This window comes from Polychytrium aggregatum (genome assembly GCF_025602895.1).
Source record: "Polychytrium aggregatum strain JEL109 chromosome Unknown BJ171scaffold_43, whole genome shotgun sequence".
In the NCBI taxonomy this organism is placed as follows: domain Eukaryota; kingdom Fungi; phylum Chytridiomycota; class Chytridiomycetes; order Polychytriales; genus Polychytrium; species Polychytrium aggregatum.
In genome coordinates, this window is record NW_026516245.1 from 51,468 (window position 1) to 78,322 (window position 26,855).

The 26,855-nt window shown below is 57.8% G+C and overlaps 11 protein-coding genes across 11 annotated transcripts; 6 read left to right on the forward strand and 5 right to left on the reverse strand.

The window, feature by feature from the left end:
- Window positions 1-231: 231 nt before the first annotated feature.
- On the forward strand, window positions 232-3,553 carry BJ171DRAFT_519536 (adaptor complex AP-3 domain-containing protein). Its single transcript, XM_053112358.1, has 10 exons — window positions 232-502; window positions 829-896; window positions 1,181-1,311; window positions 1,469-1,619; window positions 1,762-1,891; window positions 2,150-2,295; window positions 2,479-2,640; window positions 2,755-2,878; window positions 3,050-3,196; window positions 3,323-3,553. Exons 1-10 carry the CDS (start codon window positions 298-300, stop codon window positions 3,379-3,381), a joined length of 1,323 nt encoding a protein of 440 aa, XP_052963095.1. The 5' UTR covers window positions 232-297; the 3' UTR covers window positions 3,382-3,553.
- A 277-nt stretch (window positions 3,554-3,830) lies between these two features.
- Window positions 3,831-6,122, reverse strand: BJ171DRAFT_428022 (ABC1 family-domain-containing protein; the record flags this gene model as incomplete). The annotated part of the gene is made up of 3 exons (XM_053107838.1): window positions 3,831-4,027; window positions 4,337-5,114; window positions 5,583-6,122. The coding sequence occupies 3 exons, from the start codon at window positions 6,120-6,122 to the stop codon at window positions 3,831-3,833; spliced, it is 1,515 nt and encodes a 504-aa protein (XP_052963096.1).
- A 1,728-nt stretch (window positions 6,123-7,850) lies between these two features.
- On the forward strand, window positions 7,851-8,740 carry BJ171DRAFT_427944 (uncharacterized protein; the record flags this gene model as incomplete). Its single annotated transcript, XM_053107834.1, has 2 exons — window positions 7,851-8,084; window positions 8,345-8,740. The coding sequence occupies 2 exons, from the start codon at window positions 7,851-7,853 to the stop codon at window positions 8,738-8,740; spliced, it is 630 nt and encodes a 209-aa protein (XP_052963097.1).
- Window positions 8,741-8,812: 72 nt separating this feature from the next.
- BJ171DRAFT_220631 (uncharacterized protein) lies at window positions 8,813-10,073 on the forward strand. The gene is made up of 2 exons (XM_053106476.1): window positions 8,813-9,098; window positions 9,200-10,073. Exons 1-2 carry the CDS (start codon window positions 8,984-8,986, stop codon window positions 9,979-9,981), a joined length of 897 nt encoding a protein of 298 aa, XP_052963098.1. The 5' UTR covers window positions 8,813-8,983; the 3' UTR covers window positions 9,982-10,073.
- Window positions 10,074-11,384: 1,311 nt separating this feature from the next.
- BJ171DRAFT_585560 (P-loop containing nucleoside triphosphate hydrolase protein) lies at window positions 11,385-12,839 on the reverse strand (the record flags this gene model as incomplete). Its single annotated transcript, XM_053114370.1, has 5 exons — window positions 11,385-11,469; window positions 11,657-11,828; window positions 11,982-12,146; window positions 12,342-12,549; window positions 12,747-12,839. The coding sequence occupies 5 exons, from the start codon at window positions 12,837-12,839 to the stop codon at window positions 11,385-11,387; spliced, it is 723 nt and encodes a 240-aa protein (XP_052963099.1).
- Window positions 12,840-13,036: 197 nt separating this feature from the next.
- BJ171DRAFT_519545 (uncharacterized protein) lies at window positions 13,037-16,683 on the forward strand. Its single transcript, XM_053112359.1, has 14 exons — window positions 13,037-13,270; window positions 13,534-13,684; window positions 13,851-13,887; window positions 14,021-14,097; window positions 14,272-14,367; window positions 14,490-14,579; window positions 14,691-14,753; window positions 14,888-14,940; window positions 15,156-15,239; window positions 15,396-15,417; window positions 15,506-15,617; window positions 15,716-15,820; window positions 15,990-16,254; window positions 16,356-16,683. The coding sequence occupies exons 1-14, from the start codon at window positions 13,142-13,144 to the stop codon at window positions 16,485-16,487; spliced, it is 1,416 nt and encodes a 471-aa protein (XP_052963100.1). The 5' UTR covers window positions 13,037-13,141; the 3' UTR covers window positions 16,488-16,683.
- Window positions 16,684-16,854: 171 nt separating this feature from the next.
- Window positions 16,855-18,584, forward strand: BJ171DRAFT_519546 (uncharacterized protein). Its single transcript, XM_053112360.1, has 2 exons — window positions 16,855-17,408; window positions 17,602-18,584. The coding sequence occupies exons 1-2, from the start codon at window positions 16,893-16,895 to the stop codon at window positions 18,115-18,117; spliced, it is 1,032 nt and encodes a 343-aa protein (XP_052963101.1). The 5' UTR covers window positions 16,855-16,892; the 3' UTR covers window positions 18,118-18,584.
- A 472-nt stretch (window positions 18,585-19,056) lies between these two features.
- Window positions 19,057-20,783, reverse strand: BJ171DRAFT_477807 (uncharacterized protein; the record flags this gene model as incomplete). The annotated part of the gene is made up of 5 exons (XM_053108888.1): window positions 19,057-19,136; window positions 19,227-19,746; window positions 19,842-19,904; window positions 20,045-20,326; window positions 20,592-20,783. 5 exons carry the CDS (start codon window positions 20,781-20,783, stop codon window positions 19,057-19,059), a joined length of 1,137 nt encoding a protein of 378 aa, XP_052963102.1.
- Window positions 20,784-21,046: 263 nt separating this feature from the next.
- Window positions 21,047-22,970, reverse strand: BJ171DRAFT_570679 (uncharacterized protein). Its single transcript, XM_053113650.1, has 8 exons — window positions 22,744-22,970; window positions 22,476-22,634; window positions 22,171-22,275; window positions 21,980-22,031; window positions 21,706-21,760; window positions 21,589-21,601; window positions 21,365-21,447; window positions 21,047-21,218 (listed from the first exon to the last, which is right to left on the reverse strand). Exons 1-8 carry the CDS (start codon window positions 22,838-22,840, stop codon window positions 21,171-21,173), a joined length of 612 nt encoding a protein of 203 aa, XP_052963103.1. The 5' UTR covers window positions 22,841-22,970; the 3' UTR covers window positions 21,047-21,170.
- Window positions 22,971-23,131: 161 nt separating this feature from the next.
- BJ171DRAFT_462715 (uncharacterized protein) lies at window positions 23,132-24,200 on the reverse strand. The gene is made up of 3 exons (XM_053108524.1): window positions 24,150-24,200; window positions 23,563-24,107; window positions 23,132-23,402 (listed from the first exon to the last, which is right to left on the reverse strand). Coding segments are annotated over exons 1-3 (768 nt in total). The 5' UTR covers window positions 24,152-24,200; the 3' UTR covers window positions 23,132-23,181.
- Window positions 24,201-24,386: 186 nt separating this feature from the next.
- Window positions 24,387-26,753, forward strand: BJ171DRAFT_220912 (uncharacterized protein). Its single transcript, XM_053106479.1, has 7 exons — window positions 24,387-24,660; window positions 24,838-25,024; window positions 25,184-25,279; window positions 25,406-25,569; window positions 25,717-25,836; window positions 25,979-26,072; window positions 26,218-26,753. Exons 1-7 carry the CDS (start codon window positions 24,479-24,481, stop codon window positions 26,443-26,445), a joined length of 1,071 nt encoding a protein of 356 aa, XP_052963105.1. The 5' UTR covers window positions 24,387-24,478; the 3' UTR covers window positions 26,446-26,753.
- Window positions 26,754-26,855: the final 102 nt, after the last annotated feature.

Here is a 26,855-nt window from a genome sequence, read left to right on the forward strand (position 1 = left end):
ATGATGCAGTGGTGGGCGGCAGCGTCGCCGTGCTTTGTGGAAGTGGCCGGGAGCATATGGTTCGCGGGATCAATGCCAATGCCCAGGGCGTCCCGTTTTGATTGGACAGGCTCTCGGCCATTTGCCAGTGTCGGTTCGAATGCACAAGCCGGATCAATCCGCGCTCCTGGCTGGCCTCGGCCCGGCTTTTGCTGGGGTTTGCTTGTCGTCGACCGCCCGCATCGGCCTGCCCGCCTGCACTCCAGCTCATCGCCCAGAGATCCTCGCGAACCCGTCCACACCCCGCATCCCGACAGCATGGTGGCATCGTCAATATTCATTCTGGACCTCAAGGGAAAGGTCCTCATCTCCCGCAACTACCGGGGCGACATCCCCATGTCTGCCGTCGAAAAATTCATGCCCTTGGTGCTCGCGGCCGAGGAGCTCGACCAGACGCCGTCCCCTGTCATCTCGACCGAGGATGGTGTGCACTTCTTGTACATCCGATACAACAATCTCTATCGTGAGTATCTCGTTCCTGCGACCCTCCGTTCTGCACCTCCACCCCAGATCAACGCCTGCGTGGCTGCTCGCGTGCAGTCGGTCGCATCAGCAGGCTTTGGCAGGTCATCGCCATCGACGCCGGCAAGACTCCGCTCCCCCGGCTGTTCGGTTGCATCGGATAGCCACGACTGAGCCATGCAGGAGGACAACGAAGCTGGCCCTCTGTATCGTCCAGCGGATGACCATCCTGCTGTTCAAGGGCCCTCGTCGTGTCCATCTGGCCCTGGCTCTCGATCACTAAAGGAGCTCCGTCGTCGCTGCGCTCTCCTCTATCCGCTGCTGCAGTCTTGGCCATGGCCAAGAAGAACCCGAACGCAGCTACAATCCTTCTTTTCCTGCACAAGCTTGCCGAGGTGTGTTGCTTGATCATTCCCCGGCCCGTAAACGGGAGGACGGGTCTTGGATATGCGCGCGGTCAGATATTCGAGACGAGTCTTTCGCATTATGGCTTGCATCATCAACGAATCGACAGTATCGATCGGTATTTGTTGGCCAGCATCAACGCTCCCCCCCCCGTCTCAGCTGCCGGTCGATAATGCGCATCGTCGCCGCGTCGTCTTCTCTCGACCTCGCCTGCAGCACCACTAACGGACACCCTTGCCTTGGACTCGATCCACCCGCGTCGGAACGTCGACAGATCTTGAAGGACTACTTTGGTAGTGTCGAGGAGGAGTCGATCCGAGACAACTTTGTCGTGATTTACGAGCTTCTGGACGAGATGATGGATTTTGGCTATCCCCAGACGACGGACATCAACCTCCTCAAAGAGTGTGTATCTGGCCTCCCTTTTGTCTTGCTTCGCCGGCAACTCTCGTCTCTGGCGCAGACCCGTACTCGCACCCGTTGGGCGTCTGTCCATCGGCTCGCTCATGGACCAGTCCGCACCCCATGCTCACCCGAACATGCATGTCCTTTGGCTCGTCAGGTATATCTTGCAAGAGTCCTACGCCCTTATTCCCCAGCAGCAGCCCAATGTCCCTCTTGCCCTCACCAACACCGTGTCCTGGCGCTCGGAGGGTATCAAGTACCGCAAGAACGAGATCTTCCTGGACGTCATCGAGTCCGTCAACCTTCTGGTAAGAAGCCAGCCGAGTCGATCGAGCTGGCCGTGCGGGCAGCGATTGCCCTTTAGCACATAATCATGTCATTGTCTGGGATATCGCCGTAAGCAGCCAATAGCATCTGTCGGTTGACTGAGCATGTCTCTCCGCCCTTCAGGTCAACTCCAACGGCAACGTTTTGCGCAGTGAAATCCTCGGTGTCATCAAGATGAAGTGCTACCTCAGCGGCATGCCCGATGTGCGACTGGGTTTGAACGACAAGGTGCTGTTTGAGTCGACGGGACGAGGTAAGCAGAATTCAGTTCCACTTTGGATGTGGGCTATGCACAGCAAGATAGTCGACAGCTGCGACCCGGGGCTTCCGGAGCTGATAGAGTGCACGGTCTGGTTAGGCTTGCTTGTGGCCTGTGATTGAATCAGTCGGATACCACTGTGATCGTATACGGCCTGAACCCTTGGTCGTTTGTGCAATGCCACTCACACAATGCCATGCCTCCTGCAAACAAAATGGCGTGCAACCACCACGGCGGATACCTCGGCTGAAGCTACCGGGAAGGGCAAGTCGGTGGAAATGGAGGACGTCAAGTTCCACCAGTGTGTGGGACTGTCTCGCTTCGAGAAGGACAGAACCATTTCCTTTGTTCCCCCCGACGGCGAGTTTGAGCTGATGTCATATCGCCTCAACACTCAGGTACGCCCAGCGTCTCTGCGGAAGAGAAGTCGTCCTTGGCCCCGCTCACACACGCCACATGGCTGAGACATCATAGCGAGTCAAATGGCTTGACAGCCTTATACGGCTCGTGCGTGTCCAAGATCTGCCTGCGATTTGGCTGACGAGACGTCTTCGTCCTGTGCCGACTTGTGCTGCCAACAGGTCAAGCCGCTGATCTGGTGCGAGGCCGTCATCGAGAGCCACAGCAATTCGCGTCTCGAGATCCTGATCAAAGCCAGGGCCCAGTTCAAGCGGAGATCGACGGCAAACAACGTCGAGATCATCGTCCCTGTCCCTGAAGATGCGGACACGCCAAAGTTTAAGGTGAGCGTGGATCGTCACCGGTGCGATTTCGGCAAACCGCTGTCCTGTAGCGGAGCCACTGATCGCTGAGACTTGAATACGGCCGTGCGACCTTTGCTCGACTGCTTTGCACAGACCACCATTGGAACAGCATCGTACGCCCCCGAAAAGAACGCCGTTGTCTGGAAGATCAAGCAGTTCCAGGGCGGCAAGGAGTTCCTGATGAGAGCGCACTTTGGCCTTCCCAGTGTCCGAACGGGTAGGCTGACGCTGCCGAAGCACCAATGACCATCCAGCCGAACGGACACGCGCTGGGGTGTGCCTGGCCGCCTCTGGTTACATTTGGCATGGCCAGTGCTGCTGCGGCGCTAGTGCAGGCTTGTTTCCTCACCGCTCATTCCTTCCAACCGGGATGCCTATGCTCGTGCAGATCTCCCTGATCGCCGCCCTCCCATCCAAGTCAAGTTCGAAATCCCGTACTTTACCGTCTCGGGCATCCAAGTCCGATACCTCAAGGTCACCGACAAGAGCGGATACCAGGCCTTCCCCTGGGTTCGCTACATCTCCCAGAACGGAGGTAGAGTTTCCATCGTTGTCGCATCTTGCGGACTGAATCACGCTCGATGGCCAAGCGGGCATCAGGCTCGCGCCGATCCCATGTTTACAGAGGCACTCCACTCACCCTGGCCTCCCAATCTCGCAGATTACTTGCTCCGACAGCCCGAGGTCTCCAGCAACACCAACAAGCTCGGGGCGCTCTAAGTGCCATCAAAGCATGAGACGACGGCTCCGAGTGACCGGGCTTCCTCCCTCCTCACCGCGAAATAGCCGCCGAAATGCAAGCTCAAACCGCTTGGTCCGAGCAGCAGGCGGTGTGCGCACAGCACCGGCCATGGAGACTCGACGATCGAGGCGATGTCAATATATTCAAACTTTGGTCGTCAACAGGCACAAAACATGAAACGTTCAGGATTTGGATGACTCACGCAGGGAGGACCAACGGGCTGAGGGTGGCGAGACGAGAAGCGAACGAGAAAGTGGATTGCAGGGAAGCGCGGGAGAAGCGAGCCAAATAACAGTTCTCGATAGGGCAAAGAAACGGCAAAAGACGGCCGGAGGGGAAGCAGAAGCTCCGCTACGGGGCCTCAACGGATCTTTGCGGACTTTCAAATGGGGCAGTGCGCCCCACAACCGGGTGCACAGCCATGGGATTAGTGCGCTGCTTTGGCGACGACATTGGCGGCATAAGTGTGCCACTCCTTTGAAAAGGACGTTTCGGTGAATCCGAGCATGTAGCCGAGGCCGCGAACGATGCCAATGGTTCGCAGCAGGATGCTGTACTGGTTGGGCATGACTTTGAGCTGGTCCCGCTCGCCCAGATATGTGTAAAACTCCATACTTTCCATGCCTGTATGACGGGAGAATGGGAGAATGGGAAAAATGGGAGAATGGGAAAAATGGGAGAATGGGAGAATGAGATGATGAGATGATAGCCATCGGCCAGATTGCAGCGATGGGGTGAGTGGCAAGCACACCATCGACTTGACGAGATCATTGGCCCCAAGGTCATCCCATGATGGCGCTGTCGGACCCAGGAGGCAAGCAGCCATAGCCGCATCTGTCTCCGCTCTCTCATTCCTTCGACAGCAGCGGCAACAATGGACGCAGGATCACTGTGCTTCATCGAGTCCGAGCGATCGTGGCGATAACTACTCACCATCGCGGACTTCTTTATCGTCACGATCAAAGAAGATCTGCATGTACTTGTAGAGGGCGTATTCGTCGTTCTTTTGGGTGAGGAAGCCCTCGTTGCGAGCCAGGCGGGCGACCTCCTCAGGGGAGGCTGACTGATAGAGCAGCTCGTAGAGCTGGGCGCAAAACTCAACGTCTCGGGACGTCAGTGCTTTGGCCTGGCCGAAATCGATGAGGCCAATCCTGCCATCGGGCAGCAGGATCAGGTTACCAGGATGAGGGTCGCCGTGGAAGAAGCCATCGACAAAGATCTGATGGCCCAGGACGGCCAGAAGGGTCTTGAAGATGGCGGTCTTGGGGATGGCCTGTTGTGGAGGCGTGGCCAGAGCCAGGGGCTGGCCCGTGATGCGGACATAGACGGCTGAGAGGACGGATGCGAACCGGTCCCAGAGTTCCCATACGGCCAGTCGGAGAGTCATCTGGACCTGTTCGCCAAAGGTGAAGCTCCCATGCCGCTGGACAACTTCGTCTAGGGTGAAGCCCATACGCGAGGCAGTCCTTTCAAACTCCTCGTTGATGCGGTCGACGAGCTTCTGGCCCGGCACATAGTCCATCACCAGCACATCCCGTGTGCAGTGCTCGGCAACGGGCAGGGGAACCACCACATTCTTGAAGTGCGGAGCGAGGTTGTCATGCACGGTTTGCAAGGTGCGGGCCTCGCGCTCCAGATCAAACTCAAGGCCGATTTGATCCTCGATCTCGCTCATGTAGGAATCGGACTCGGGATTGATGAGCCTGAGAGCCTGGGAGTCGCAGCCGGAGAGCCGGGGAAGCGGGGAGGGGCATGGAGAGCAGGAGGAACACAAGTGTGAGTAATGGGAGCCACTCTGACAAAGATAGGCCTCATGGCTTCGTGCCGCTGGGATACTCGAGTTTGAACATGAAGTGGCAGCTGGAGCTGGTCATTATCGCTGAACAGGATTCGGGATATTGATCCAGCGCATACGCAGGCCAGCTTGATGTGCTGCATTCCATGCTGAGTTTGATATTCCGGTCCAAAGTGTAGCCGGCGCGGGAACCTTGTCGATCGCCGACAAGAGCCCTGATACTTGCTCCAAAGCCCATCCGAGTCCATCGAAGCCCACCCGAGTCCCATCCGAGTCCAGACAAGTCCCACCCGAGTCCCAGACGAGTCCCAGACGATCCATTCTCAGTACTTGCCCCCTGCTCGCACGCTCGCCCGACATCGACAACCACACTCCGTGGCCCACCTGGCGAATGTTGCGCATGTCCTTGCTAAAGTTGTGCTCGACGTCGGGATACTTGATCTTGACGACGACTTCGCGTCCGTCCTTGAGGGTGGCCCGATGCGCTTGGCCAATGGAAGCAGCCCCAAGCGGCGTCTCGTCAAAGGACGAAAAGACCTCGGAAAGCTTCTTGCCCAATGCCGACTCGATCATGGCAACGGCCTCGAGGCTGGAAATGCCCTCGTTTCGGTCGAGGAGCTCCATCATCTGGGTCATATACGTCTTGGGCAGGACCTCGCCAGCCATGGCGACCTCCTGGCCAAACTTGACATAGATACCACCGAGGCGTCTCAGTAGGGTTTTGATCCGGGGTGCGTAGAGCTCGTGGAGTGTCTGGTACTTTGCCTCGCGCACATCCTCGGGGGCATTGGGATCGAGCCAGGCGAACGAGAGCTTGGTCCACTGGTAGTGCGCAAAGACGGGCAGGACCTGGGACCAGAACAGGACGCCTCGCGGGAGAATGCCCTGGACTTGGTCTGGGTAGCGGCGATAGAGCTGGTCCATCAGAAACAGGTCGCCTGCGAAGACTCCTGTCAGCACGATAGGCACGGCCACAACCAAGGCCGTGCCCTTGAGCATCCTCTGCTGCCACAAAGGCCGGCCTGAGGAGCCGCCGGGATGCGGCTTGGCGGAAGTCGCCAAGGGCCGAACGGGGACTCGGAGGGCCTTGATCGTGGTCGAGGCAAGGAGCGGGCGACAGGAGGATCGAAGCATGGCTCACGACAGGATGTGTCGGCGATGACGGGATAGTGAAGAGGAGATGCTGGGTCGATGAGCAGTGCTTGTGAGCAATGACTCCAGGAAGGTGAAGAAGAGCTGAGCAGATGAGGCTTGAGATGGGTGGTGCTGGACTGGCTTGCAGCGCGAGGGGGTGGGTTTATAGCATGGCCGCCCCCCTGGATTGAGTTCCTTCGCATCCGCAGAGTCAGATCCATGCCAGCGCAACGGTGTGATCGAGACAACCGGTGCGCTGGCCGCTGTCGATCCACGAACCTGCCTGCGGATACGAGGCATTGGCGACGTGGCAAGCTCTCGATCGGCAACGAGGCCAGGGCAAGGTTTTTGTCGATGGGATTGCGGCTGGGGAGGGAAGCGAATACGGGATGCCCACCCGGAGCGAGATGACAGCGGAAGCCCGTTAAGCCCGGGGAGGACGCTGAAGCGGATGTGGTTGGCCGCGGTTTGACGATCGTCACCCGGTTGGATGACGGCGACCGACCGACGATGGACTGCTGCGATGGCATTGGCGGACGAGATACCGTGGGATGGACGCCCAGTCCATGCGGATGGTGTGATATCGTCCAAGATCGTTGCGTCATGGAGCTCTGTCAAACACAGCCCGCCTGCGTCGCCACAGGGCTTTGAATGTCAAAGCCCTGCGGGTTGTCGCTTCGCCAATCTCTGCCAAGAAACCACAAGACCGGCGGCAGCACGGGGCTTTCTTGGCAGAGCGGGGAGTCTGCCGACGCTTGGCTACTTGCAAGCGAGATGCGGCCTGGTCTGCGGGCTGTCCATGCGCATTGGGCAGCCCATGGCCGTAACAAGACAAGTAGCACTGCTGCTAACATTATAAGTAATGTGACACGTAACATTGCTGCTAACATTACAGCTGACATTACAGCTGACATTACAGCTGACATTACGAACATTGCTGCCATGATCCACCGACGTACATTGCCATTACGGATGCCATTACGGATGCCATTACGGATGCCATTACGGATGCCATTACGGATGCCATTACGGATGCCATTACGGATGCCATTACGGATGCCATTACGGATGCCATTACGGATGTCATTACGGATGCCATTACGGATGCCATTACGGATGCCATGCAGTATGCCATCAGCCCACCCCAACCGCTCAGTAACCCACCCGCCCGGCGCTTTCGCCAAGCACCCGACACTCGGTTTGCGCCGCCAGAAGGAGCCTCCGCGCGACTGCTTGTTTGTGCGCTCGTTGGGGCAGGCGCTTTTCTTGGCACGGCTTGGGCTGGGTGCTCTATAAGAGCCGAGCTGCGGCGATGTCCTGCGGCTTCATCCTGCTCCTCGATCGCTCGCTGTGCATCTCCCCCCATCGACCATCTCCAGCCGATCGCCCTGTTGCCCGCCCAAACCCGCATTGCCAACCACGTTAACAACCACGTTAACGACTGCCGAATCGCACACCCGCTCTCTCACACCCTCACCCGCTCCCGCTCTCGCCAAATCGCACATCCGCATCACCGCCATGGCCGCCGAGCAAAGTTCCCTCTATGTCTGCAAGTGGCTAGACTGCACCATTTCCTTTGACGACCCCGAGGCGCTCTACGCCCACCTCACCAACGACCACGTCGGCCGCAAGTCCCGCAACAATCTGTGTCTCCAATGCCACTGGGACTCGTGCAAGGTCGAGACCTTCAAGCGAGATCACATCACATCGCATCTGCGCATCCACGTCCCGCTGAAGCCGCATCTCTGCCCCGTAGGTGTTGTCTGGTCGTCTGGTGGTGGCCATGGCTCGTCGTCTGGTGGTGGCCATGGCTCGTCGTCTGGTGGTAGCCATGACTTGGATCTTCGCCTGTCCAATCCAGCCCATTACATTACATTACATTACATTACATTACATTACATTATATTACATTCCAGTCCAGCCCAGTTCAGTCCAGCACGGCCCAGTCCTTATCCATTCTCTCGTCCGCTCTGCCACCCACTCCGCCATCTCCTCTGCTATTCTCTCTCCAGGTCTGCCACAGAGCCTTCAAGCGCCCGCAGGATCTCAAAAAGCACGACAAGGTTCATGAGCCTCGGGCTGTCCCCGAGCCCGAGTCCGAGTCCGGCTCGCTTGGCTTCTATCCCGACCAGGGCCAGCTCCTGGTCCCTCCCTATGGCATCCACGGCATTCCGTCACCCCTGCCCGGCGGCCAAAAGATGTTCCCCATGCTGGCCGTGACTCCTCCCCCGGCCCAGGCGGATTTCGACGGCTCCTATATCCTTAACGGCCCCTACGCCGTCGAGGTTCCCTATCCTGTTCGCGAGTACAAGCCTGTCTCGCCGGACATGACCGAATACGACCCTTCGATGAGATTAGGTATGTCGCTCTGCTGCTGCCGCCAGCCTTCTGCCGTGTGTCCCGAGTGAATTGCCGGCACTCGCGCTCGACCAAACTTCCGGCCAAACCAATGCTGGCGCCATCGAACGCTCTCTCGACAGATCGAGTCTGACTCCTTGGCTCCTTTAGCCTCCAGCCTATCTCCCAGCAACTACGATCTCGACCTCAACGCACACCTCTCGGTCGATGCCCTCTACCCCGTCGTCCCAACGGTCTACAGCACGCCGACGCCGCCCGTCCTGCCAATCCACGGCCTGCCCGGCAGCCAGGATATGCAGTTCTCCCAGCCAACGCCGGTGTCGCGGAAGCGAACTTTCGATACCTATACCTTTTACGACTTTGTCAACGACGTCGAAAACGGCCAGATTAGCGCCTGCTACGACGACGGTATGTGCAATAGGCGCCGCAAGCAGCGCCGACTCTCGTTTCTAGCCTCGTCCTTTCCATCTAACACTCGATCCATCATCCACCCTCCTCTCTCGGCACAGACATGGCCTTGCGTCTCGATGCTCTCTGCCACAGCTTGAGCCCAAGCACACCGGTAACCAACATGGGCTCGAATCCCTCGCAGCCTCCCGGTGCCTTTGGCTCAAATATGGTCTCGTTCCTGGACACCCTCAACTCGGACCTGTACTCGAGCACGCGCCAGACATTTGGCTCCCAGATCGCACTCCCCATCCAACAGGGATTCGCTTTCCAGTTCCAGAGCACCGACCCAATGCTCTCGACCGACCCGCTGCAGTCCGACCCTCTCTTTGGCCTTTTCCCAAGCTCTTCCTCCTCCTTCAATGGCGACATTGCGCTGCACGACCAAGCCTTGCCAGTAGCCACGACGGGCCTGTCTCTGCCGCCAATCGGGGCAGCCTCGCAGCCGATCTCGCCGTACAACCCGGATCTGGATGGCGCATCGCCATACAACCCGGATCTCACGTTGCACTTTGTCACGATCGCACAGAGCGCCCCCGCTTCTACGAGCACCAAGATCGAGCCCGCAAAGTCGCTGACAGAATCAGATCTCGCTGCCGCCGACTCCACCGCTGCCGCCGCTGCCCCAACGACAGCTCCGAGTGCCCAAAGCTCCGCAGGGTCGCCTGGCAACGATGGTATGGCTCAGCTGCTGGCTGCCGTTGGTCAAATGTCGGTCAAGGACAGCCAGCAGGATGACGAGTCGCCCGTCGATGCCGCTCTCAATGTACGGAAGCGGCACGCTGCCCTGCTCAGATATCTGATCCAGTATGTCAGCAACAAGAGCAAGGTTGCGGCCTGCTGAAGCCGAAAGCCGTCAATGCTCGCTGGCGTCGGTGCCCACTTGGGGTCACTTCCACCATCCATACCGCCCACTCGCGCCTCTTCCCACCAATGCCCACTCGATCTCCCCGGTCCGTAGCACCGTCTGGAATCGCATAGATTGCTGGAGTCCTTGTTTGTCGTCTTGGAGGACTCGAGCCACCCTCTATCGCCGCGATCGCTGCACTGCACCTTGCTTCTTCCCTCCCCCTTCCTCACCTTCTTTCTTTTTGGAACCCTCCTTTCCGAGTGCCACTCTCTGGATGCCCTGTCCGATCTCTGGATGCCCCTGTCCGATCTGCGGAGCTGCTGTCCGATATCGAGTATTACGATTGTCTTCCATCGTGGATCAATCCAATCCTGTGTCGGAGAGTGCCTGAGATTGTGCGCGACCTCATGTCCCTGGTCCTATATCGCATATAGTAACAATCAAGAGAACATTCATGCATTTGGAACCATCCTGGGTGACTCTGTTCTCGGAGCGAGGGCGCGCAAGAAAACGTATCACAAATGGCGATGTTTCTAGTTAGACGATGGAGCAAAGAGTCAGGTCCGATGCGCATTATGAAGTGCACGTTCTTCTCGAAATGCCGAATCCGCAGGCTATCTTCCAGTACATCCAAGAGCACAGCCCAGTCCGGGGATGGCGGTGGTGATGCCCACGGTTCGACGGCTTATCTGCACATGTAACACAGTCTAGAACTCCAACACCGGCACCGCGAGGAGCAGCCGTCCGCCATGGGCAAGTCACAAAACTCAACTATATATATATATATATATATATATATTCAAGAAAGGCGCTCATCCAAGAAACAGATTGCGAGCGAAAAGCAGAAGCGAATCGTGACAAGCAGAGACAGCATTGCCCACATTTCGGTTGGGCTGAGAGACTGGTTGCAATAACCAAAAAAAGAAAAACAAGAACAAGGCATATTGTGAATCGCTGCTCCTCGCAGCTTCCGAAACGAGAGAGGGCGCCGCTTCCCTCCCTGGATTCGATGAACTGGAGAAAGAGGTGGTGGTCCAGAGCTGATGGTGTGGCCATACACACAAACGGGGTCGATTCGTACGAAGGGCTGAGCACAAGCAATGTGAGAAGCTCGCTCTCCAAGCAATGCAAATCGCAGGGGCTGGCTGGTTTCTGCTTGTTTGCCAGGAGCACAACGCTGGATATGCAACTCTTGTCACTCCGTGTCGGCCGATACCTCACCCACGAGTGTCGTCGAGCCATCATCGTACAATCGAAATGTCGCAGTTTGCTTCTTCCTGGCGGCCCGAGTCAAAAAAAAAAAAAGTAGAACACTGTCGAGTACTTGGGATGCCGGCCAGGCTCCGATGGCGACATCCGTTTTGTCCACAGCATGGCGACTCTCGACGCCCCACCACTCAGTCGCGGTAGACCGGAGGCCGGTTGGTTTTGTTGCGCTGCAGTCGCAGTAGCAGCCAATCGACTGCCTCCTGAATACCATCGCTGCTCACAAGACATTCACAGGAAGAAGGAAAGAGACTTAGCTGCTTGGGCATATGCAGGCGCCTGCACGTCCGGCGCGGTAGCCACAGCATGCCCCGCTCTGCACATCCAGGAAGGGCCGCAACTCGACTCGACTCGACTCGACTCTCGACTCTCGACTCGAGCTCTGTCCACGGACTTGACATACCCTTTCAGCGCCGACACCGGAAGGACTTTGCTGTCGCGGGCCCCCAGCTTGACCGCCACGGGATTGAAGAGCTCTTTGATTTCATGGACCTTGAGGGCCTCATCCATATCCTGTTTGTTTGCCAGCATCAGAATCGGCACTCCTTCGATATGGTCGTTGGTGATCACGCCCTCTGTAAACGGCGCAGCACTTGTCGTTAATCACCAGCGACCAGGAGCTCTGGCCGTGCAGTCCCTCTCCTCGCCCGGCTCGACGGTTTCTGATTCCTGTTGTCGTCCAGCGCCGCCACAAGCTCCACTGCGACTTTGGATTCAAAATCACCAACCAAACGTTGTCTTGACTTCCTCCAGCCGCCCTTGATCCGTCGCATCAACAACAAAGAGGATTGCATGACACTCGGTGTAGTACTTGTCCCAGAGCGAGTGCAGCTCTCGCTGCCCACCCAGATCCCAAAAGTTGATGCGACTGTGGCCGGTATCGATCTTCCCGACTGGCAAGGCGTTTCCGAGACGAGGACGGGAGTAGATCATATGACGAGGCAGACACAAAGTGCCGGCGAGAGTCAGTGAATGGCAAAGTAGATCGCTCGAGCCAGGGATCCCGCCACATGCAGCGCCGTTGGATGCAGCGCTGTTGGATGCAGGGCACTCTATGGCTGTTGCCTGCCGCTGCGACATCGACGTACTGTTCAGACCCACGGTGGGGGCAATCTTCTCGGGGGCCATGCCAGGCAGCCCCGTAAACAGAGATTTTATCTTCTCGAGCAGGGTCTGGGTGATTGTTCCGCAACCGGCCGTTATCGGCGAATCGATATACGCAAACGAAGTAAACACACGAGAGTCAATCGATGGAGCTGGCCGACTCTTTTGAATCGGGGAGGGGTCGGAGGCAGTCTTGAATTCCGGATGGAGGCATCGGGGGCACTTTGCGCCATCGCCGATCGGATTCGCATCGATACAGGGACCGGTGCGGCGGACAGAGGCAAAAGCTTGGCCGTATCAAGACAGGGCCGCCCCCCATGAGACCCAACAGCATCGACACGAATCAGCGGCACCGGAACTCCACGACCACGACCACAACATGCCCGTACCGTCTTGCCGGCATTGTCGAGGCCCAGGATGATGACGTAGAACTCCTCCTTCCTCGTGAGCTCCCGATAGAGCCCGGTGAGCAAAGTGTACATGGGTGTTGGCGGATGGTTGTTGGGATGGCGGCTGCGAGAACACCAGAGGATGCGAGCGAGGAAGCGCCGAGAGAGGAGCGAGCAAGGGTGTGTGGCTGGATCCAAGTCTGGCTGGATCCGGCTGGATCCGGCTGCTCCACGCGCGACATTCCGACCAGTGTCGGAACGAGTGCGCTGTCTCAGGAGCCAACTTGCTCTGGACATTGCCTCGATCGTACCCGTCCATCGCCCCGTCGCAGCCGATCGCAGACTCTGCACGCTCGCTCTCTCGCCTTCCTCAACCCAGATCCAGCGCATCCAACATGGACAAGATCTTTGCCTACATCTCCCAGAACCAAGACTCGTACATCAAGCGCCTTGCTGAAGTTGTGGCCATTCCGTCGGTCTCGGGCGACGCCAAGCACCGCCAGGATGTCGTCCGCATGGGCGAGGTGAGGCGCCGCCCGCAATATGCGGGCCGACTGCAATATGCGAGCCCTCTGGACTTGTAGGCTGTGTGTGTCCAGGAGACATGTGGTGGATGCGTTCGGCGGACCTCCAGATACGCCACCCGTTCCTACTAGTCCGGCACATGCTGGCTCGCATCCCCAGATCATGCCTGTGATCGAACGACTGGCCAGCGTCTCCCTAATGACGCTCGCTGCCATCCTCCACTCGGCTGACCCGCTTCTATCTTGGGTCCGGTCTGGCGCAGTGGCTCGTCCAAGAAATGACCCGCTTGAACGTCAGCACCAAGATCCACCACCCTGGAAAGCAGGTTCTCGATGGCGTCGAGCTCGACCTCCCCCCTGTTGTCCTCGGCACCTACGGCACTGATCCCGCCAAGCGGACCGTGCTTGTCTACGGTAGGACTGTGCATCTTTGGCCGATCATCCGTGGCCGCAGCTTGCATCTGGCGCCATCGGTGCATCTCGATCCTTTGTCGATCTGCATTTACTTCAAGCAGTCAACAGCCAAGTTGCTCGCGCCGGGACAAAACACTGACGGAATGCTCTTGTACAATCTCTGCAGGTCACTACGATGTCCAGCCGGCCCTCAAGTCCGACGGGTATGCGTGCACTCCCTCGTCCGTGAAGGCAACGCTATGGGCTTCCAATGCGACTTTGTGCTTTGTGCTGTTCGATCGATCGGCCATCTCATGCTGCAGCGACATTAACGTTCTCTGTTGCCCACAACCCCAGCTGGACCCACGACCCTTTCACACTCGTCGAGGACGAGCAGGGCCGACTCTTTGGCCGTGGCAGCACCGACGACAAGGGTATGTGCAGCAGCTTGTCCGCGAATTGGTCATGAGCACCAGCACACCTCGATGACCCGGGCACCATGATGATCCGGATCATCTACTTTACTGATCTGATCTGGGTCGGTCTGCGTGGGAGTTGAGCCTAAGTGAGCTGGACTAACCAAAGTGACATGGCGTAATGCCATCCAGCCCCCATTATTTCCTGGCTCTGGGTCATTGAGGCTCATCAGAAGCTCAACATCGACCTCCCTGTTAACATCAAGATGTGCTTTGAGGGAATGGAAGGTGGGCCTAGTCTCGGCAACATGACACAGCGAGCACTGCGGAATGTCCAGCCCAGTGGTGGCACCTGCACCTACCTTCCTTTTTCCACTAACACCCGGTGTGTGCCTTTGCTCTCCATGCAGAGTCTGGTAGCGAGGGTCTGGACGACATCATCTACAAGGAGGCCAAGGACTACTTTGCCACTGTCGACTGCGTTTGCATCAGTGACAACTGTACGTGGTCGAGCTACTCTCGTCTGTTGGGGATTGCTCGGCAAACATGCAGTCGTCGTTGATGGCACACGTTTCCTGCCTCTTTCTGACCTCCTGCGCCTGTTCCTCCAGACTGGCTCGGTACCAAGAAGCCTTGCGTTACTTACGGACTGCGAGGCATCTCATACTTTACTCGTAAGCCTCTGGCCCATGCGATTGGATCCCGCTCGATAGTCTTGAGAGCTTGAGTCGCCGAGACGACGCTTGCGAACCCAGTGGCCTGTGCCCATCCGCTGACTTGTTCCGCTGCGGCTCTGTGCATTGTCCAGTTGAAATCAGCGGTCCGGGCCGCGATCTGCACTCTGGTGTCTTTGGTGGAACGGTAGGCACATCAATCACCTGGCTGACTACAGTGGCTCTCATCGCCGTTGCTTTGTTCGCTATATACCCGAGCCGATTGGGGTCGCATGGCTTTGCTTTGGCTGGCTGGCTGGCTGGCTGGCTGGCTGGCAGGCAGGCAGGCAGGCAGGCTGGCTGGCTGGCTGTATTCTCACAGCCTCTCAACTTATTGATCACGTACCCTCGTGTCGTTGACAGGTCCATGAGCCCATGACCGACCTGGTTTACCTGATGAGCAAGCTTGTTTCGCCAAACGGCAAGATTCTCATTCCCGGCATCTATGTGAGTACCCACGGAATCCTGCGACTGCCATGACCAGGGTGCAACTACGCCGTGGCTTCATCTCGGAGCTGCAGCACCAATCCTTGGCCTGCGGGAATGGTCTTGTCACTACGCTCTGCCTGATGCCTGACGCCATGTCTTTGTCGTTTCCTCCAGGACGAAGTCGCCCCCGTCACTGGTACGCTATTGGGCCATCGTCCTCCATGTCGCCGGCTCCATGACCAGACAACCCATTCTAACCACGCCGCTGCCCATGCTGGATGCAGATGATGAGCACAAGCTCTACACCGATCTGGATTTCAGTGTCAAGGACATCCACCAGGCCATCGATGCCACCAACACCATCCACGAGAACAAGCAGGATATCCTCATGCATCGGTATGTTGTGACGACAGTGCCTCGAGTGTCGTTCCTTCACGCCGTATTGGCCGAGTCGCCCGCCCACTCACCATTGCATGCTCTTGCCTCCCGCACAGATGGAGATTCCCCACGCTCTCTCTCCACGGCATCGAAGGTGCCTTCTATGGCGCCGGAGCCAAGACGGTCATTCCCGCCAAGGTCATCGGCAAGTTCTCTATCCGGTGAGTGACGCCTTCCTGACACGTCTGACGATCCCTGAGTCCGACGACAACGGAATTACTTTTGTGCTTTGCATTTGTGTGGTTCTCTTTCAATCGTGCCGCTTCCTCCCACTGTTGTCTCCCGTTCTGACTCATTCATCTGGCAACCTCATCGATACGCCCATCCCAGCTCGGTGCCCAACCAAAAGCCCGAAACCATCAAGGCCCTGGTCACTTCGTTCATCCAACAGGAGTTTGCCAAGCTGAACTCCAAGAATAAGATCACCATCACCGAGCTCTCGGCCGGCCCTGCCTGGGTCGCCGATGTCAAGCACTACAACTTCCGCGCTGCCTCCAAGGCGATCGAGACTGTCTTTGGCATCACCCCCGACTACACTCGTGAGGGCGGCTCCATTCCCGTCACCCTGACATTCCAGGAGGCCCTTGGCAAGAACGTAAGTTTCCCGAGTCACCGCCTCGGGGTCACGACCCATCCCCTCGGCGCCGCTGCCACCAATGCTGACCGATCTTGCTTTACTGCTCTGCTCGATGCCAGGTCCTGCTTCTGCCCATGGGCCGTGCCGATGACGGCGCCCACTCCATCAACGAGAAGATTGATCGCAGCAACTACATCGAAGGAATCAAGCTTTTGACCAGCTATCTACATGAGATCTCCCATGCTCAGTAGGCCGTCGCACCATTTTTAGCCAAGCCAGACTTTTGCTTGGCACCAGATCAGCACCGAAAGGCAGAACGTATTTGTGCCGCGTTATGGAGCATCCCCTGCCCTTGGCCACGTTGAAGTTTGGTCGTCTCGGAATATCAAATACACATGAGTGCTCCACATAAATAGAGTCGGGCGCATGGACCCACGGTAGCGCTGATCCATACGATGGGCTTGGCTGGGGAGCGTAATGAGCAGATTGCATATTGATGGTAGATGCTGCCAGTGTGATGACAAGCCTCCCGCTCTGATTGTGCGATTGCGCCCCACCCTCCATCCTCATCAGCCCCATCCGCTCTTTCCTTGCCCTCTGCATCACATCACATCGCATCGCATCCGCCATTTGCGCTGGCGACACATCCCCTGTCAATGACACAACCCGACGCCCTCTCGGTCGGCCGCCTGATCGACTTTACCGAGCAGGTCGCCGGCCATCCCGACACGATCAAAGCTGCCCCGCAGTTCCCCGACCGGCTGTTCAAGTGGGCGTCCCCGACCGAGAGCCAGTTTTATCGGGCGCTGGATCGCCAGCGGCAGCAGAGCCAGGGTTTCGACCATGCCCAAACCGCTGCACCCCGGCCGCTGTATTCATTCGCACCAGCATTCTATCCCGACTTTGACTTTCAGCCGAATCCTTTGCACACCAACTCTCCCGCAAGCAACGGCAAAAGCAATGGTGATGGCGACGGGAACGACGATGGCTCGCCTTCCTGGATCTGCATCCAGAACCTGATCCATCGATATCAGCACTACTCGGCGATCGATCTGAAACTCGGCACGCGGCTTTACGACGACGATGCCACTCCCGAGAAGCGAGCGCGCATGATCCAGCATGCCCAGCAGACGACATCCGGGGCAATTGGTCTGCGGATATGCGGATACAAGGTGGGCGTTCAGCCTCGATTCGTGCCTGCTCTTCGGCTGCTTGGGCACCGGCGTATTCTGGGTCTGGGTTCGAGGCCCTGGCCGCCATTTGGAGCGACTCATCCGAGTCCCTTCTGCCGCCCATCTGCTGGTCTCCTCTCTCATGCTCGCTCCGATTCAACTTGACTTCATCATGGCTCTGCGCTGCCCACAGAGATTCGATCTGGCCACCCAGTCGCATGTCGTGTACAGTCGCGAAGCAGGTCGTCGTCTCAAGCCCGACACTTTCTATGGCGACTTTGAATCCTTCTTCCGGAGCAACGACGGCGGCTTCGTCTCCCTCGACACCCTGAGAGGCATCCGACACCGTCTGTGCGAGTTGCAACAGACCCTTCGCCAAACCCACGTCCAGCTCTATGGCGCCTCGGTTTTGATCCTGTACGATAGCGGATGCTGCTTCGATGTCGACCCAGGACAGACCTCGAATCTCGGCGAACCAAATGCCCCCAACCAAGCGGCATCTGCGGATGAGCCTCGACCAACACAATCCCGGGCTCCGTGCCCAGACCAGTCCGCTTCGCCCCGCTATGACGTTCGCCTGATCGACTTTGCTCATGCGCGCTTGAAGGACGGCATTGGACTGGACGAAGGGGCGCTGCTTGGAGTCGATCATCTCATCCGGTTTATGGATCGATTGATTCTGGCGGCAACGAGCCAACCCATGCCCTGATAGGTTACATACAGCATGTTCAGAATGGATCGAGACAGTTCCCCATTTAGGGTTCATTCACCGGGACTATGGTTGGTTTGGGAAGCAAGTTCTCGGGCGACAATGTGCATTCGACCATCTGGACAGCCTCCACGAGGCCCACTACGGGCCCACCACGAAGCACACCACGATGCCAGCATCCTTGGACACACGGTTTGATCATAGCAGGCGATGGGTGGATGTGTATTCGGAACCCAGAGGAAGCATCAACTCTGCCCTCGACTCTACAAATCAACAATCAAGTAGACGACCTCATTCCTGGCCGGCCGTTGCGGAAGCAGACCACTGCCTCTCCATATGAGTGCATGATGAACATCCAGATAGACCCAACGGACAAGCAAAGTCCAGGAGCAGCGGCGATCGACGAGTACCCTCATTTGCGAGTGTCGCTCACCGCGCGATCACCGACAATTGCGCAGAGCCAGTCCATAGACACTAGAACTCCTCTCTATGATCCTGAGTCGATAGCAGCTGCAGCCTCACGGACTCGTGCAAGGTCTCCGGCTCCGGTTTGCGAGGAGAGGAGCGTGGGCGATCTTTTGGAGGCTCCGGAATCGACGCCTCAGCCTCCATATCCCTGATTGTCCGGTCGTCGGGCAGAGAGCCTGTGCTGGATCCAGGCGCTGACGAGACCGAGTCGGTTCCGGCCAGCGGCGGGTTGCCCTTCAGCTCCCGAAGCTCTTTGTCGAGTGCCGAGATGCGCATCGACAGGTTCATGATCAGTTGATTCTTGACCTCGATCTGCTGCAGCAGATGCGGTGTCGAATTCGACGAGCTGGGTCCGGTTTCACCGCTGGGCGAGGAAGGAGAGAGCCCAAGTGACTTTGTGCTAAGCAGATCGATCGGCGGGGATCGAGGGGCAAAGGTCCTCAGCGCTGTCGTCCGTTGGCCCGTCGAGCATTAGTTGAGCGACGATACCCAGTCGACACTATGGCTGGTATCGCGGCGGCCGGCATCCCAGTGGATTTCACGCACTCCATCTGTGCAGCATGAGAAAATCCAGCATCCCGTATCGCCGTAATGATGCCCCTACGTGCCTTCCGCATCCAGTATCTGCAATATGGACTTACCCTTGGACTCTTCTTTGGCCTCATAGAGCTTGACTGCCGCCTCCGCCTTGTGCCGGGCTGATCGATTCTTCAGCTTGGCTATGCGCTTTTCATAGCGCTCGCCCTGCTCCGTGACCTCCTTCCTAAGCCGTTTGATTTCCTCCTCGAGCGACTGTGCCAGGAGCACCGAGTTGCTGCCGCTGCCGCTGCTGCCACTGCTGGATGCGGTACTTGTTTGAGGGACCACAAACCGTGTGAATGGCAGCATTCCAGGGGATGCAATCGAAGTTGCCATGAGGGGCGGCAGGGCTTGATGCAGTCTTTGCGTGGGTGTGAGAGCACCATGGCCATGAAACAGCGGCGGTCGTTCCCGGGCCAGCACGGACTCTCGGCCATCATCGGTGGAGAGGTTGTTCGACGGGGTGGCCGGTGGGGTAGTATCGTGGGCTTCGGGGTCTTTGGAGTTCGCGGAAATCTCGGTCGCCGTCTTGACCTCTGTTTTCTCTTGCATCTCCTTGAGCTCCTGCTCTCGCTGCGATGCCTGTTGATGTACAACCACCACGGAGCGACAAACAGCCAGGGGAATCAGCCAGCGCCCTTCATCGTTGCGGCTCAAACATAGGGTGCTGTTCATACCAATTCGAGCGCCTCGGCCAGCCGAACTTGAGTTTGCGAGAGCTCATCTTTTGCCTTGATGATCTGGCAAGCCAGCATAGTCGCATTAGAGCCCATTGAAGGTGCAGAGTTGGCAATCGGATGTGGGCTGCGATGCAGACACTTGTGTCGAGGCCGCCACGGGCAGCAACAATCACTCTCCCAACCAGACACTGGTAACGCACAAATAGACGACATGGACGGTCTCGGCTCAGCGGTCGCTCCAGAGGAAAGGCGCTTGCCTGATTCACCAGAGACATCCACGATGCGTCCGTTTGAGCATCCGCGTCGCACCGGAGGGACTCGTCTACCACTCTGAGATTCGGCTGCTCAGCAGGCTCATCGTTGTTGAGGTCGTGTGTCTGCTGCAGCGACGCTTTGCACGCAGTGCCTGAGTCGGCACGTTCTTGGCCGACGATGATCAGGGCCGTAATCAGTTTCGATGTGGTATCGCGCAGCTCGCATATCTGTTGGGCCATGGATATCAAGTGAGCATCACGGATGAGAGACGGGGACTGGATAGCCTCGACAGCATCGCCAAGAGCCATGTGCAGTGTTGACGATGCTCAGAGCTGGAGGAGGCATGAGGGATGGTCGTGGAGCTCAGCCAAGTAGTGGCTCGGGGGTGGTCTGTGCCGAATCGCCGCGGCGACAGGACTCGATTGTCACCAGAGGGAAGGATGGTGCGTGGGAAAGACGAGCGGAAGCCACAGAGCGGGATGGGGGCATTACAGTATTTCTCATCGCGACCGCCTCGGAAGTGTCGGCTACTGCCGCTTCGATGGGCTCTGCTGCAGATTCCAGACTATCGTGCCGCTCCTGCAGTTCTGGCGATGTGCTTCTTGGCGGCAGCTCCGACGGCATCGGGTGGACGGCCGACGGGCCTGCTCTGTGGTGAGCAACTTTCGAGGCTCCACCACCCATCTTTGTGGTCCGCTTGCAGCTGCCTGCAATGACGATAGTACGATGGCGTGGAAAGAAGGAGATGCCAACCGAAAAGGCGAGGCTCGGTGAGGGGCCGCATAGCCAGGGCGGGTCTTGTCCACCAAGCCCGGGGCGGGCAAGCAGGTCGGATCGACGGATGGTGGGCACACACTTTCCCACCTTCGTGGCCACAGCATGGCACCCACACTCTCTCAGCGTCCGAAACTACAGCTTGCGAACAAGTCAGGCGTCCAAGTCAGTATCCAGCGCAAGCAAAGACTCTTTATTTGGCTCGACGCAGGGTGTGTTCGTATGAGCAGCACTTTGATCCGGTCGAGACATGAACTTGCACTTCTGCCACAGATCCACGCCGGAACGGCTCGGCTGCTACTCCAACTTGATTTTCTTGTGACTGCATTCGTGCTTGGACATCCTCTGATCATTCGAGGCAGCAGCAGCATAATTCCGCCGCGAGTCGGTCCATGTGAGCGATGCGGATCAGCGTTAGGTCCTCAAGGAACTCGATCCGCCCCATGGCGACGCATTTGCATCCAGGCTGCCGGTTCAGATCACGCCAGTACCTCTCGGATCTCGGCGATCCTGACTTTGATTTGAGCGAGCTCTTCTTCAGCCTCCCTCAGTTCCCGCTTCTTCCGATCGAGAACTGTGCGGTATCCAGAGCGCGACGGGAAGATCCGCAATGAGGCTGATGCTCGGGGTAGTTCGAGAAACTCGCCATTCCAGCGGGATGGAACTGTTCACACAGCGACAGTTGAAAATGCCCATTTTCAATCGACAGAAATACCTGATATCGGACCCTGTGTGTCATCACCATGGCGAATCAAGAACAGACATTAGCCCTCCACCTTGACCGATTGAAACAGCCCAGCAAGCTCTGGTGCGTATTCCATGAGCCAAATACCTCCTCCTTTCGAGCAATCACAATGCTGTCCCATTCCTCCTTGGGTAGCTCATATCTGCACAGTCGTTCGGCCAAGAATCCAGCGAGAGATGGAGTCGGTGAGCCATGTGGATAGAGGCTGCGATGCCAGAGCATGCCCTCGGGAGCTAGAAACAATGCCAACATCCTGACATGGAGCTGGCAACGCAACGCTGGGCGGCTCGGAGCGCTGCAAGAAACCGCATAAAAACGCAGCGCAAGACGGGCCAGCTGGCTCCTGCAATCAAATCCTTACAGTTCCTTGTTTCTCTGGATCTTCTCAAGCAGCTCCTTCCTGCTGACCTTGCCTGCTCCCCATCGATTACGGCAGAGTGAGTAGGCTCGATCTGACCAGGACCAGACCGCCGCTGATCACGCATCTGTGCCTTGCGGCATTCGCAGATCAGCCCGATAGCAGTGCCTCGATAAGCAGGTTGTGTGCGCTACCTCCGGTGTTGATGATGAATCCGTTCTTGCGGACGATATGATCGCCGGTTTTCTGGGCATTTATGGCGCCGATGGTATAGGGATCTATGTGCAGGTTGGCAAACTCTTTGCGAGTCGAATACAGAGCCGTCCATGAGCCCGATGTCAAAGCGAACGCCGGCGAGCGTGGCTACGATTGATCATCCATTGATGGTCATTCGGCCAGGGCTGCTCGGCTCGGTTTGGGCTCGGCTTTGGATGCACTGAGAGGCTCTGCATCTGCCTGTCGGTTGCTGCCCTCTCGGAGGGCTCGGCTGAACTCCTACCTCCAATACTTTGCTGTCCAAGCATCCGCTGGGTCTGAAGATTGAGCTGGGCATTGGTTTTGTCCGCCAGCACACTGCACTCCATGATCTCTTTCCAGTTGCCAATGCCGTATTTGATCAGTGCATTTCTGAGGACGTTGGCCTCTTCCCGGGTCCAGCCTGGATGGGCAAACACGCCGTTTCAGTGCCGATCATCAGATAGCATACCGGGATGTGGATATGTGCACGATCTGTCGTTCACAGTATCGCTCATGAAGCTTGGGCAAACCTTGAGAGAGAGAGCAGTTCCAGAGCGACGCCGAGTCGTTGGGACGGAGGACATTCTTCTGTCCGGTCGGCATTGACCTCGGCTTCTCTGCACTCATGATGGCAGCGATGCAGCAGGGAGATGGAGCGGCTGAGGGGTGATCAGTCGGCCGGATCTGACGGACGGATAGGCGGAGGAGCCGACCGATCGGAAAGTGGCAGGCTGGTCGGAAAGCGATGGGCAGATCGAGACAGCACACAGGGCCGGCTGTTTTCGTGTCGCATTCGCTCCTTGGCCATACTCGCATCGCATGGCTCCCCGGTGCTGGAGTGTCGCTGGGGGGCAGCACTCTCAAACACTCAGTCGCAGCGTTAAGGCCGGCAGCCGCACTCCAGACGATGCCAAGGGGTGCAATTAGGGACGATTTATATATGGAGGCACTCGATTCGTGCAACACCGTTACTGCTCCGGGGAGGCCCTGGGATCGTTCCAGCTGATGCAGAGACCAGAGAGCTCCTTGGTGGCATGGAGAGCAAGCCGAGCAATCGCTTTGCCTGGGGCCTCGGGGCGCAGGATGGTGCCCTCCTTCTTCATTTGCTTGAAGACCGAGTGCTGGGTCGGGTTCATGACGAGAGCACCGTCCTCGCGCAGCTTGGTGGCCATCTCGGTATCGACATGTCCTATGTGTCAAGCGAGCGGGAGAGACAGTCGATACAGCGATATGTCGGATGATCAGCGCATATGCCGGCGATGAAGCAGTGCTGCGACACAGGAAGGGCAACACAGCAACTTGCAAGTGCTAGTGCAAGTGCACGCAACCAAGGCGGCATCCTCGCTTACCCGGCTTGACTGCAACGCAGACCAGGTCTTCTTCCATCGCCAGGCCCTGGACAAGCATGGTCACAGCCACCTTGGACGAGCAGTACGGAATCACGCCCGCATGGGCCTCCTCGGCGCCGCGGGAGCTCAGGACGATGATGCGTCCGTTCGTCTGCCGGAGATGCGGCAGGGCAATCTGGATCTGGCTGATGACCCCGAAGAAGTTGACATCAAAGACCTTTCGCCAGAGCTGCAGATCGACGTTGGCGATGCGCTCGAGCGGGTCGATGATGGCGGCGTTGAGAACCAGGGCATCGAGTCGGCCCCACGTGGCCACGACTCTGGCCACGATCTGCTGCTGAAGCTCGGGATTGCTGCAGTCGCCCTCGACATAGACGAATCGGTCGGCAGGCAGAGAGCGCAGCTCGGCGGGGATCTGGCTGGCAGCAGTCCGGGCGACTCCAAGAACGAAACAGCCAACGGCAACGAGCTCCTGGACGATGGCGAGACCGACTCCTCGTGAGACACCGGTCACGATGACAACGGACGGGCTGGTGGGCAGCGACATGGCAGATGGCAGATGGCAGATGGCAGATGGCAGATGGCAGATGGCAGATGGCAGATGGCAGATGCAGGGCGAAGGGCGATGAGCCGATGGGTCGATGGGTGGGTGGAGATACGGGCCTGTGGCACCGCGGCTTGTGCCGACCATGAGGCGGTGGCGGTGCGGACATGAGTCTCACGTGAGGCGATGTTCATGCACCGCCACGCCACCCACACGTGTCTCCACGTGCCGTGCACCCCGACATCCCCGAATCCACCCCCGACACCGCCCGAAACCCAGGCCCTCTCCTGCATCTGTCGCCGCGATCGGCCATCGGCGCTATCCGCTGCATATCCGCTGCACATCCGCTGCAACCCGTGGCCCCCACCCGCCATGTCCAACCCCTTCTCCAAGCACAGAATACCGCCGCGAGGCTCCGCCCGTCCTCGAGTTCGGGCCCACGTCCGATCCGAGCCGATCTGGTCCAGGATCAAGTCAGCACCCGGCGACTTTTGGATGAGGCTCGGGGAGTGGTGGGCCTCCTGGGACAGCGAGGCCATTTTCGAGAGCATCAGGTCGGTGCCGCACCATCGGAGCCATCGCAAGGATATGGCCGCTTGACCATGGTCTGCATAGAATCATGCGGCTTCCTGGATGTGGTCGCAGGACATGGCATCTCAGGGCACTCCACGAATCCGGCGCAGCATGCCATGATCGCATCGGGCTAATGCCGCTCGTCCAACCGATCGCAGCATTCCCACCGCAGTCGGCGTAGCCACCATCCACACAATCGTCTCGATCATCTTCAATCAGTTTCTGGAGGCCGAGAAGGATGTGCAGAACCTCGACAGCCTCAACCTCAGCCTCCGGTTCAGAATCATCCCGGACTTTCCTGCCGTCCTCGATGCCAGCACCTCGCATCAATTGGTCCGCTATGGAGTAGGTCTTGGCCAGTATGCCCGGGGACTGCACAGACTCTCCCCGCGGTCGCATTGGTGCGGCAGCAGCAGCGGGACTGATCGATCCGACACCAGCACAACGCATCGATGCACAACATAGCACCGCACGAGCCCGTGGTCTCACCTATCCCTCTGCCAGCTCTTTTTTGCACAGACCTCCCTGTGCACGCTCTCGCTTCTCAATTCCATCTTCCTTTTCCGGAGATCGAAGCGCTTCGTCCTGTTCCGCGAGCCGGTATGCGTCAGCCATATCGCTCTCTGCTCCATGGGCTACTCTAGCCTCTCCCGAGCCGCGTCCCACTCGCCCTCCCCTTTTGAAAACCCGCTGTCACCATAACCATTGGCATGGGCTATTCCTCAGGTGAACGAAAGTGAACCAGCACCCAAGTTCAAGAGTCCGAATGCTCAGATCATCGAGATCAATGTGGACCAGACCCAGTTCGACGATGGCGAAGACGATGAGCAAGACATGAACGAGGATGAAGAAGATCCGGCGCTGTCTCCGTCCAAACCAAAGCGGACCCGGTATGCATTTGCCTGGGCATTCTCTAGCCTGACACGAACGACAGTACTGGTTTGTCGCCCCTTGGCCATGCTGCTCGGCTGCCAACTTGGGCTTGCGTCGGTTCGCAGACAACTGACTCTTGCCCAATCTGTCTGCTGCTCTCGCAGTGCGTGGTGGCCACTCACGCCCAAGCGAGACAGCGGCCCTGAGGAAAGAAAGCAAAAGCTCGAAAAGAAGTGGGTCCTCAACGTGTGGAATCCCAGTGTCTCGTCACTCAACTTTTTCATGTAATGTATCAGCGGGGACGGCGAAACAGCCCACCGTTTCCAGAGGCATGTTGTGCCGCCTCATTCGTTCGAAGCACCCGCAACTTTTTACTCTTTCCAACAATATGCATTCCTTTGAATCTCACTCGCTGTTCCCTCTCAGCATTTTCTCTCCCCCAACAGCGCTCACGCTTTCGTATTCGACCGAGGATACTGTGTTGACTTGCATCTTCCAGACGTCGCTTGTCTCACTGGCGGTATGTACTCATCTCGATCGCTCCGGCTCAGTGATCCCGCATCCCTGCCGTGGTGGCACATTGCTCTCGCCGAAACGTATTCCTCTCACAGGGCAAATCAGTGCGCTGACTGTCCTCGTCTGGTCGCTTACCATCGCCTCTTCAGCTCTACTTGCTGGTCAAGGCGTTCCGCGAGCTGTTGCACGACCAGGAGATCCTCAAAGGCCAACTGCTGCAGGAGTATTCCGTTGGCTTTGTTTACAAGCAGTATCCCTTCAAGGCCAAGAATGATGCCGCCTGCGGTGACTCGGACTCACTCCCGGACGACCACCTTCGCGACCGGGTATTCTCCTGGATGGAGGACACCCAGCCAGCTGACCAAAGCAACCAATAGCCAGCCGTCGCTCTGCACAGGACATCCCGACAGCGTGCTCGTGTAGCGCTTCTATATTTCTTGCACATTGTAACGACTGCATGTCTCTTGATTCACATGCTGCGAGCTGCACGAGAACTTGCCGATATGCAAACAACCGTACTCATGTCCCACGAGATGGAGCGCGCCGAGTCAGAAAGCCAAGCCATGGCCAACGACAGTGCGACAATCTGTGGATCTGACTCGAACACAACTGTGTGGTCATCCAGCGGCACAGCAATGCGAGTGAGCCCGTCATCGATACTTGTGTCGGTGTAACTCCGATGCCATCTTGATATGCCAGTCGATGGCCATGGTCAATGTATCGCTCGTGAACACATATGCTCATTCCATCTCATAGACTGCCGCTTGGGGTGTCTCACAATGTCCTA